The following is an 11717-nucleotide window of genomic DNA, read 5'->3' on the forward strand; positions in this document are numbered from 1 at the left end:
TGGTTGTAAAAAGTTGTTTACCAACAGTAGTGCGGCAAGATGTAGGCGATGGTGGTACCAGCATGGAAATTGAATGCTGCTTTGGGCGTTGCTATGGACTGTTACTATGGTTTCGGTTGATGTGAGAGCGGAAGTGCAATGTACGCTTCATACGATAGGAAAGCAATTAAGGAGGCTTTCTATTCCTAATAAACGTAGAAATTTACGTAGCAAAAAGCAATAAATTTGATTTTTCATTTTGGTTTGGTAAATTTTAAAACAAACTATAATGTACAGTACTATCAACTATTGAGAACAAAATTTTGAGAAGGACTGCTTCTAAGTCTGCTCCCAAAACAGCAGATAATTTATGTAATGAAAGTAGTACTAGCAGTATGTATTACAAAGTGAATTTTAACGAATTTAATCTACAGTCAGTCCAAAAAGTATTCGTGTAGCTGAATATTTTACAGCAAAAAGCAAATTATGGCCGCAACAGGCATGGGGCGGTAAAAGTAATGAAGAGGTTTGATAAAGAGACCATCAATACACACGTATTGCTAAAAATAACCATTAAAATCGTGCAATAGCAACCAAAACACATAAAAAGCTAAAAAAATTCCTTTGATGGGTGCGCAAAAAGTATTCGTCTAACTAGCTTTTTAATCATTTACGCTGGCCAAGTACTACGTCAGGCGTGACTAAATTTATTATTATCAATCAGCTAGTTACTTCTATCTAAACTAATGCAATTCTGTTGTTTCAATTGCACTTCAAGGGGTCAGAGAGTCACTACAGGCGGGGAAGTTAAATGAATGGAGAATGATGGCGAAAATCGTATCTTAATCCTATGCATAACCTATCCTACCCATTTTTGAAGGTTACAAAATGTGTGGGAGGCCTCGTTCCTTCATTTGATCAGCGTTTGGTCATTTTCTGATACTAATTTTATGACAAACTGCCATGTAAGCAGCCATCATTGACGGTAAATCTAACGAATGAAGCAGTTTTAATGTCCAAAAAATCAAATATTACCAAGAAATCAGTGCAATTTATGATGGCCAATAAGAACAAGAAAATATATGGGTCACATTTGGTTGATGGGTCATACTGCATTTCATTGTAGCTGGTCATGTTATGCCTTGAATGGGTGAGTTGTTACAAACATGTTTTGTTTGAATAATACCACACGCAGAAAGTGGCCAAAACTGGTCAAATCAAATCAAATAATTCAAAAAAATCATTTGAAATTAGGCTGAACTAACATATTAAATCAAGTATAACTCGTCAAGGTTATACGGCCGCCGTCTAGTATAGCGCAAACAGTCTACTAAGATGCAGCAACAAAATCTCGTTTAACGGTAACGCCATGGTGTCATTATACCAGGGCTCATTGAGGAAAGGGGAGCTATAAAAATGATTCAAATTGATAGGACACGAGATGAGGAAATATATTATTGCAGTTTTTAAGTACTTTGGGTGCCAGTTATGAGAAATTGTGCTTAAAAAGTACCACATGTTTCAAGACCGGTCAAGCTGGAGAACATACAGAGCATTGTCATTTGCCCGAAACACCAAACCAGCTAAAACCAAACTGATGAAAATAATTTAATAGACTCTCAATATGATATAAGATGCCAATTTTTCAATGGAACTTGGCTATGTGGCACGAAAATGCAATCTTTCTACTAGAGAATAATTAGAACAAGCTTGTAGGATGTAGGGGTCAAAATACGCCTTTTTAAAGGTTCAAATGAGTTCTTGCGTTGTGCAAGTAGTCACCAATAGTCATAAATACAATAAGAAACAAGATCAGGACATTTTTTTTAATTTCATAACCTTTGTTTTCTTAAGCATATTACGCCAAAAGCCTGATAGACGAATACTTTTTGCGCACCCATCAAAGGACTTTTTTTAGCTTTTATGCGTTTTGGTTGCTATTGCACGATTTTAATGATTATTTTTTAGCAGTATATGTGTATTGATAGTCCCTTTATCAAACCCCATGATTATTTTTACCACCTCATGCCTATTGCGACCATAATTCGCCTTTTTCTGCAAAATATTCAGCTAGACGAATACTTTTTGGACTGACTGTATTTCATCTATTCATCTATTTTGGCACCATTCTGGTGGACTATCTGTCACTCATTGGTGCACCCTCAGCACAATAGCCATTCCATACTAATTATTGAACTGAAGTATATGCCATGGCGATGGTCATAGTAAATAAGCGTCAAACCGTCGGAAAACAAATGGATCGAGGGTAACATGTTGGCAGTTTTATAGAGAAATACATTCTGAAGTTATTGGTTCCATATTGATCCGATTTTTTTCTTTAACCTTCTTAGAGCTTCTTAAATCTAGCGGTCTAGATTTGTGTGAAATTTTCAAAAACCGAGTTTATAAACAAACGCATGCTTTTTAATTTAACTATCGAGCTATCAACTAAAAATACCAACTTAACAACGTTCTACTATTGAATTCTGACTGTATTGCCATTTTTAACAACTAGAAAAGAGGCCAGTTTCGTATTAAGGCCAAACCGAAAAGCTAAGCTGAAAGCCAATCCCATTAGTGGTACAGGCAGGTCTTGACCGACAACAGTTGTTGAGCCAAAGAAAAAGAAGAACAACTAGTTAATTTGGCCAGGTTCAAAGAACTCTTTTACCCTTCAGAATGCGTCGAAATAAATAGCCTCGCAACCCAATTAAAATGAAGAAACTTATGACGACCCCTAAAGAGACCTTAAACCAAAACAAACCCCTTACTGATCCTGACACCAATACATTAGCTTTACTGTTTCAAGATCTAATACCGAACCTATACCGATCCAGGAACCAAAACTGGTCATACCGGTCTTGGAACCCATCATGAACCTGTACCGATTCTGGAACTGAGACTGAACTTATACCGGACGTGAAACTGAGACTGAACCTACACCGGAACTCGAGCCGATTATGAACCCATACCGATCCAGAAATAGCTCACGATTTCATTTATTCTCTGGAAGTTCCAGGTATTAACTGTTTCATATTCGGATTCGAAACGATACTTGAACCTAGATTTTAGATTTGTTTGGTGGTGAACACAGTTTTCTGATGTTTAATTTTCAAATGAATTAACAGTGGAGCTCCGTATATCCGGGCTCATCGGGACTCAACCTCGCCCGGATACTCAAATAACATCGATAATGAGTCAAAGTATATATTTTTTGGAAACTTATATTATGTTTTGGTAAAACCTAGCCAATTTTTATAAACTTCATGTTTTCCAACCAGAATATTTTAAATTGGCCATGAATTATAGCTTTTTTTGTTATGAAAATGTTCTCTGATATCCGATTTTTTGTCAAATACTCTACTCAGCACGCAATGTCACCTTTGTATTAAACTATCATTTCTTAACAGCACGGATAAACAGACAGCCGGATAAAAGGTACCCCGGATAAACGACGCTCCACTGTATTTGATGTATATTAGATAGTTTCGAGACACCACAATAAAAATAATAAAAAAAAAAAAACATCAGGTTGTATGGGAAATCTGATTTTCATAAACATTGTAAAAAATAGTTTTGCATATGGAATGCAATCAGTGAAATCGGTAAAATTGTTTTCATTGCATATAACATACAATGGACGAGTTCGACAAATGCAACTTTCCCGATATGTTTTACTCTGTAGTTGTAGTTTATCGTCGATATTAAAACATTTTTATCTTCATTGTGATAGTTTGCTGCCATACAGAAAGATTGAAAGTTTCCCGAAATCATTAATGTTTTCAAAGCTAAATGAAATTATTTTATTTTGATTAGGAGATTGATTAAATTTCCAACAATCGACGGTGAAAGTGTAGGGTCTTCACTACTAAGGTGCTACAGGAATCGACATTTAGCTTAGATATCTTAATGCGTTCTTTGTGGTTGTGACAGTCATGGTTTGTGAAGCGCGCTCGAAATATAAAAATGTTCTCATTCTATAATAAAAATTCTTATCCTCTGAACAAAAAAAAAATTAAAATAACTTCACAAACCAATTACAATAATACCAATAACTTCCACAATTATAACATAACCTAACTGAACCTATGGTACACTTTATACTAACTAGTTAAACTTAAATTTCGTACCAACTATCAAATCATAGCTTTTTAATTGGCACGTGCTTAATAGTATATGCGATTTTTGTAAATTTTTCAAAAAACGATTTCAAAATCTTTTCTAAATCACATACACCTACAAAGTATACCAATTAGAATGCTTTGAAATATTGAGTGTATTCCGTGAATCACTGAAGCTCCTACGAATGCTAAAAAAAAAGAGTAGCTTAAATTCATCTTAGGGCAGTGATGTCAAACTTGTTTTGGGTCGCGAGACAGATTACAGTTGAAAATATTCCCATGGCATTCCGATACATGCTTTCCGAATTTCCTATAGAAATCCTATAGAAAGTTGTCACTGTAGGTAGCAAATAGTTTAGTTCCTTCATAATGGTTACAAGATTTCGCTCATTCCGTTGGATCGTGCCGCATTGTCACTGTTGACTAAAGCATATGGCCAAGGAACCGAACATTTCCTTCCATCAAGATGTACTCCAAATCGTGTTCCCTTTTTTGGTTTTACACGTTTCCTTTTTCTCTTTTGCATGCACACGCCTGTGCTTGGCCAGTGTGCTATGGTCCCGGAAACATTTCGAACACACCTCACACGCATACGGTTTCTCACCGGTGTGCGTGCGGCGATGCGCTATCATCACCGATTTCTGTCGGAACCGTTTCTCGCAGATGTCGCACTCGTACGCCTTTATATCATTGTGTATCGCCATATGGCGCCACAGGCTGGTGTATTGGGCAAACTTCTTGCTGCACACGGTACATCTGAACGACTGCTGCCGGGTGTGCACGTTTTCGTGGCTCTTCAGCGCGTACGAGTTCAAAAGCTTTTTATTGCAAAATCGACACCGATACCCGGTCGGATGCTGCGACTCGCTGTGATCGGTCAGTGCGGCCTGTGTAGCATACTCGGCCATACATATGGTGCAACGAAAAGCTTCAAACTCATCCAGATGGTATAAGCGGCAGTGCTGTAGCAGTTGACTATCCTGTTCGTACGAAACCGAACAGTGCGGACATTCGTACTGGATGTCGGCGAGATTCACATATTTTGTCTGTTTCCTGTCCGACGATAAGTCCTCGCCGGTTGGCAACTTCTTGCAAGAACGCTTGCTTTCCCCTTCCTCGATTGAGCAAGCATGCGATTCGTACGCTTCGTCCGTCTCAAAACACATTACGCAGCGTTCGCAGATATACATGCAGTTTGCATCACAAGTTTCTTCCTCACTGTTTGCTGCTGTAGCCGAATACAGCTGAAATTCACTCCCGCTAGAACTTTCTTCGTTGCACGCTTGTTTTTTAGCGATTTCTATATCCTCCTCATTCGCGTCGTCAGTTGTTGTGAGTTTTGTGATTTCATATACTTCCGGCGACTTTTCGGGTTCGGGTTCGCGCATTTCATCAAAGTCGCTATGTGGTGTATCCCGCTCATCTAAATCATACACTTGCCCCAGTCCGTGTAGAAGTTTACCATTTCCATCGATGTTGATCGCAAGATTCGCTTGTTCGATAGGAGACTCTACCGCTGTGTCAGTACTTTTGGTGGCCACAACAATTTGTTCCTCGGTGGTACTTTCCACCGTTGGGGTGGGTTCAGTTTTAGCAGAAACATTTGTAGACGAAGCTTGTGGGGATTGAGAATGTATTGGATCTTGGAGCACTTCAGTGCTGCAATTAAAGAAACAAGTTTGGACGGTATAGTGGTAACCGACTTTTACATTACGGCTCCATGCTTACCCAAGAATTTCCTGATATTTGCTTTCCTGGGCAATGAACTCTTCCCGGATGTCTCGCACAGTGCACACCTTTGCCACACACGCATTGCAGATTGTAGATAACATTTCGGTCGGCAGGATCTGTGTAGTGTGGCACAACAAGGGATAGATAATTCGCCTCTAGGCAGTTTGCTCCATGGGGTCACCATTTCTCACCTTACCTTGATTTGAAACAGTTCCAGCAACGCATCTCGAATCACGAAGCCCTTGTACGTATCGAACAGAGATAACATCTGTTTGAAATGTGTATTTTTCAAGCAGATTCTGCAGCAAACCGTGAGCATTTTGCCGGCTGTAGTTTCGAGGTCTGCTTTACGATAAAACTTAGCAGCGCTTCTGAGGAACAAAAAGAGGAAATTGTTTATGTTTACGCGTAAACAAACGACGCGCGTCAAATGCTGCCCATACAGCAAACAAAGTACGCCCATGCAGCATAGCGGCCTACGACAGTTTGACGAAGTTTGACAGCACACGTTGTGCAAGCGAGGTGTGTGCGTGCGATGCGAAAAACGGTCCTTCCGTGCTTGTGTGTGCGTGGCGCGTGTGTGTGTCGTTCCAGGGAATGGTAATTGAAATAATTTGAGAAAATTCTAAATTAAATTGTTCTTCCTCAAATCATTCATTACCACTGGCGGCAGGTGGCAAATGAAGTAAACGTGTTCCATTATCGGGGTGGTAAAATAATATATCCCTTTTTCCCGCTAACCCGCTAGAGTTTGCTCCCCCCGGACGTGATACCCCTGGCGGCTGGCAAGAAGAGAAAGAAGCGTTAATCTATTAACTTCAATTGACTATAGACGAGTGCCAGCAGCAGCAGCAGCGCGGCAGCATCCCTTCAAAAAGACCCTTTTCGGCCGCGCAACGCATTCGCAAATTGCATTCTGCAACGAGGGCAGCCCCGTTTTTGTAAAGCGAGTAGCAGCCGGGAAGAAAGGCCGGCGTGTGTGTTCTCTGTCGCTCGCCGTACTGCAACGCGTCGGAGTTTGTGCTGCTCGCATTGTCGGTACCGTTTTGCTGCCCGGGCTTTGTGCTCTGTGAACCCTGGTCAGGCCATTAACCTGCAAATTGGCAGAGAAAGAGACGCAACCGTGTGCTGCGATCCAGCGTGTGTGTGTGGATGTGTTAGTGTTTGTGCGCGTGTGTGAGTGTGTGCATTGCCGCCATCATATCGTGACCGTGACCGTGGCCATTATCGGAATCGTGCGTGTACACGGGATTCGCTTTTCCACCAGAGCGGTGCATTTTCCTCCTTTGTTTGCTGCGGAGCATCTACCGTTTTAGGTAGAGTGTGTATAGTGCGTGTTTGTGTGTGTGTGTGTGTTTGTGAGTGTGGTGGTATTGCGTGCGCCCGGTGTGTCTTTGGTCTGTGATCTAACCATCAGCGAAGGCTTGCTCTGCAACCTGTGAAGTCAACACAACAGCTCAGCAACAAGGAGAGCTCAGCAAGAAAAAAAAGGTTCAAGATGAGTGAACAAATGGCTCGGATGCAGGGCTGCAGTGTGCTCGTGCTGGACGATAGCGACAAGCTGGTGAACAAGTACGACCACAAGGTGACGGTCGTGTGCAGCTACGATCCACAGGGTATGGCCGTGCGGTTGCTGCAGGAAGGTGCCACGCCACCCAAGCAGCTGGAGGAGTACCTGGTGAGCGGGGCGGGCACGACCCATCTCAGCCGGGGCCACACGTCACACATGCTGGTGGTCGGAGGGGAGCTGGTGCTGTTCCGGTTCGCGTCCAGGGGCGACTGTCAGCAGTTCCGCAGCCTGCTGCACAAGCTGTCCGGCAAGGTGAACTCAGTATTCAACCTCCGCACGGAGGACTCGTCCGCGTCGCAGTATTTCCAGTTCTACGGCTACCTGTCGCAGCAGCAGAACATGATGCAGGACTTTGTGCGGACCAGCACGTACCAGCGGGCGATCTACAACAATGCGCAAGACTTCCAGAACAAGATCGTGCTGGATGTGGGAGCCGGATCCGGTAAGAGACTGTTGCCGCTCTTGACGGTCAATCACTACCGCTCCGTCGCCTTGGCAATCGGATTACGAATGTTCTTTTCTGTATTTGTTTTTAGGCATTCTGTCGTTCTTTGCTGTCCAGGCCGGTGCCGCGAAGGTGTACGCGGTAGAGGCCAGCAACATGGCGCAGTACGCACAGCAGCTGGTCAGCTCAAACAATCTCACCGATCGGATAATCGTGATCGCGGGCAAGATCGAGGAGATTGACCTGCCGGAACGGGTGGACGTCATCATCTCCGAGCCGATGGGCTACATGCTGTACAACGAGCGCATGCTCGAGACGTATCTGCACGGCAAGAAGTGGCTGAAGCCGGACGGCAAGATGTATCCGTCCCGGGGCGACCTGCACGTCGCCCCGTTCACCGACGAAGCGCTCTACATGGAGCAGTACAATAAGGCTAACTTCTGGATGCAGACCGAGTTCCACGGCGTGAATCTGGTGGCGCTGCGCGACGCAGCGATGAAGGAGTACTTCCGCCAGCCGATCGTTGACACGTTCGACATACGCATCTGCATGGCGAAATCGATCCGGCACACCACGAACTTCCTCACGGCGGACGAGAAGGACCTGCACCGGATTCAGATCGACGTCGAGTTCCACATGCTGGAGACGGGCACGTGCCACGGGTTGGCGTTCTGGTTCGACGTCGAGTTTGCCGGCACCTGCTCTCAGATCTGGCTGTCGACGTCGCCGACCGAGCCGCTCACGCACTGGTACCAGGTGCGCTGCCTGCTGCAGACGCCCATCTTCGTGAAGCAGGGCCAGGTACTGTCGGGCAAGGTGGTGCTGGCAGCAAACCAGCGGCAAAGCTACGACGTAGAAATCGACCTCAAGCTCGAGGGTACGATGATCAGCTCCTCGAACACGCTCGACCTAAAGAACCCCTACTTCCGGTACACTGGCGCACCGGTTGCGGCACCGCCCGGCTCCAACACCACCTCACCGAGCGAAGCGTTCTGGAGCCAGCTGGACGCACAGGGCGCACGCAATGCGGTCAACCTCGTCAACGGCATCACGGTGAACGGGCTCGGCGAGGTCGACATGTCGTCGACAATCATCAACACCAACCTGATGGCGATCGGTGGCGGTGCGAACGGTGGCGGCCCTGGCGGCCATCAGCCGAACATTCATCCGGGACTTATTTCGAGCACGGGAAGACAGCAGCAGCAGCAACAGCAGCAACAGCAGCAGGCCGCAGTCGGTCCGCAGCAGCAACAGCAGCAACAATCGACTACGGCCCAGCAGCTGGCAATGACACCACCGATCGGTTGTGCGGCCACCTCCACGCAGAACGTCGCCCAGCATCAGCTGATCGGTGGCGCTATCTCACCGTCCCTGTTTACCTCTCCCGCTCAACCCATCCTCAACAGTCACCATCATCATCCGGGCCAGCCGATTCACGGCAACCAGTTCTACTAGGTAGGGAGGGGAAGAAGAGCAACGGCCCACTGGGGTTAGGCGGGAACATTCGATCAATCGTATCATTGTATTGCCACCCTGTACAGACTTTCATGGCAGAGGGTCTGTTTTTGAAACGCCAGTCAGGTTCTTTCCACCCACGGAATCGTGGCTTACGCTGTTGCTATACTGCCACGGCCAGAGCGGCACCAGCGGCCAGGCGGGGGGAAAGCAACACAAACATCCCATCAAACATTCTCATAAACACAACGAAGTTTGCAATCATACTAGTTTAGGCTACCTTAACGTCATGTGCCGTCATGCCGTGAATTAGAGGCATCATTCCTGATTCATAACCCGTAGCTAGAACGATGCTTGATTTAAGGGGAAATCGTGTTTGTGTTTGTGTACGATTTTAATCTGTTTAGTTTTAAGTTGTCCGTTTGTCCCTGCACAATCGTTGATGTGCTTTATATTTTTATTCAATTGCTTTTAATCCAACTGAGATTACGATCCTTTTCGTTCCGGTGAGCTGAGATAGAATCCATCGCCCAAAACCTGCATTTTGCAGGCTTGAAGCTATGCGCAAGAGAGATTCACACACACTTTAAGGCTGTCTGTAGCGTACACTTTTATTATCCACTAGCTGTACATTTGTGTTTTAATTCGTCTGTCCCCGTTAGCTTCGCAGCGGCATACGCTTATTCCGTGTTTAAATTTAGCGTCGAAAAGGAAGAACACTGATTGCGCCCCACGATAGTAGACCTGACAATTGATTCCATCCAAAATGGTGTTATTACGTGTGTTTGTGCGTGTGTATGAGTGTTCGTGTGTGTGTGCGCGTGAGGAGGCATAAAGTGGGCAGGACACCATAGAACGACCGGGATGAGCATGGCAGCTTGACACACCCAATCAGTTTCTGCTTTATCTGTGAATACGAAATACGGCATCGTTCTGGCAGATGGACATAGATTTGCATTCCAGCAAGAAATTGAACATACTTGAGGCATCGATTGTTTTGTCGAATAACTTGCTTTCAAATTATACACTGAAGATTTACGCTGCTAAATACGTTCACAAGACAAGACAAGAGCATCGGAAAGCATGCGTAATAGTTTTAGTAGTAAACTTTGCCCGAAAAAAAAACGCACACAGACCCACTCAGTAGTAGCATAGAGTTATTCCGCCCGCATCCTTAATTGACAATCGCTAGACCAACTGAAATTGAGGCATTTTTAATTTAATTATAACTATTGCTACGTTTAATATTATTATTATTATGATTATTATTATTAATATTATTATCATTTAGCTTCGACTACGTTGTGCTCAAACGGGCCTAGGTTAAAAAGATAATGGGCGGCGTGATGGTCGGTCTTAGGAGAGTACGGTTTTTTCTTCAGTATAATTCTCTTCTTCGCACGAGACACACAATAAACCAAATTCTGGCGTCGACATCTTATTCAAGCAAAATAGAGAGATTATTTTAAGTTTATACGCTTCGTTCGTTTGTTTTCTGTGTTTGTTATTATTTCTATGTGTTTCTTGCTATATGTGTTTTCATATTATTTTCGATACTCATTCCATTTTCAGTTCCATTCCAGTTTTGTAGTGTGTTTGTGCTATAGATCATCCAGCTTGCGCTTCGTATCGCTTTCGCATAAAAAAATCGCAAGTACATTGGGGGTTTTCATGTTCAAGCAACTGGCCTATCGGTACAAATTCGTACTAATTTATAATGTATCTATGTTTGTACTTTCAGGAATACATTCGTGCCCAGGGCAGGAGTGAGATATTTGTCTAGTCAGTAAAGACAAAGCATGGCCCTGGACAGCGATACAATCACCATGCGGCAGACAGGCATACCTTATACCACCACACCTTCATCTACGTAACTAAACCAAACTAAACCAACTCAATCGGTTAGGTCCCTGGGGAGCAGTTTGTTGTTTGAGTAGTGAGAGAAAGCGAGATTCCCAGTACCCATCCTCATGGTGCATTATTTCCTCCCCAAAATATGCTGCTATTTTGTATTTCTTTTTGTAAACATATTTTCATATTTTCTGTTGAATGTTTTTTTTTTGTAAGCGAACGAACGAGCGAACGATTGCTTTGAATGATCTCTGTATATGTCCATCTGTCTCTCTCGAGTGTTGGATTGTGGTTAAACCTTTAGTTCAGAACGTTTTCCCCCGCTCCAAGTAAACGAAAACACAATTTACTCAAATAAAAAATACTATATTGAGCTGCTAGGAACGTTGCGTGTGTGTATGTGTGAGAGTTTAGAGATCAGCATAAACTCTAGGAGCAGTAAGACAAGGAAAAGCGCTCTCTAGTGTTAGCAGCTTAACGAAAGCTTTCTCCTGTGTAGGAATGCGCTCAGATTTAGCAAAATAAAACATTTGCTGTGCTCGTTACGATGCAACAGAGATCTTCC

The 11717-nt window shown here is 43.9% G+C and overlaps 3 protein-coding genes across 4 annotated transcripts in view; 2 read left to right on the forward strand and 1 right to left on the reverse strand.

Moving 5' to 3' along the window:
* LOC120949101 (uncharacterized) overlaps positions 1–11717 on the forward strand; it is a 252172-nt gene that overhangs the window by 103715 nt on the left and 136740 nt on the right. The window lies entirely within an intron of this gene.
* LOC120951708 (zinc finger protein 239-like) lies at positions 2272–6294 on the reverse strand. The gene is made up of 3 exons (XM_040370562.2): positions 6028–6294; positions 5829–5947; positions 2272–5759 (listed from the first exon to the last, which is right to left on the reverse strand). Exons 1-3 carry the CDS (start codon positions 6292–6294, stop codon positions 4562–4564), a joined length of 1584 nt encoding a protein of 527 aa, XP_040226496.2. The 3' UTR covers positions 2272–4561.
* On the forward strand, positions 6348–11331 carry LOC120951705 (histone-arginine methyltransferase CARMER). Of its 2 annotated transcripts, XM_040370559.2 has the most exons (4): positions 6348–6431; positions 6580–7843; positions 7938–9301; positions 11043–11331. In XM_040370559.2, the coding sequence occupies exons 2-3, from the start codon at positions 7330–7332 to the stop codon at positions 9299–9301; spliced, it is 1878 nt and encodes a 625-aa protein (XP_040226493.2). In that variant the 5' UTR covers positions 6348–6431; positions 6580–7329; the 3' UTR covers positions 11043–11331. The 2 variants fall into 2 exon arrangements, with proteins under 2 accessions (XP_040226493.2, XP_040226492.2); XM_040370558.2 differs by lacking the exon at positions 11043–11331 and having other exon boundaries at positions 6397–7843; positions 7938–10775.

This window comes from Anopheles coluzzii, chromosome 2 (genome assembly GCF_943734685.1).
Source record: "Anopheles coluzzii chromosome 2, AcolN3, whole genome shotgun sequence".
In the NCBI taxonomy this organism is placed as follows: domain Eukaryota; kingdom Metazoa; phylum Arthropoda; class Insecta; order Diptera; family Culicidae; genus Anopheles; species Anopheles coluzzii.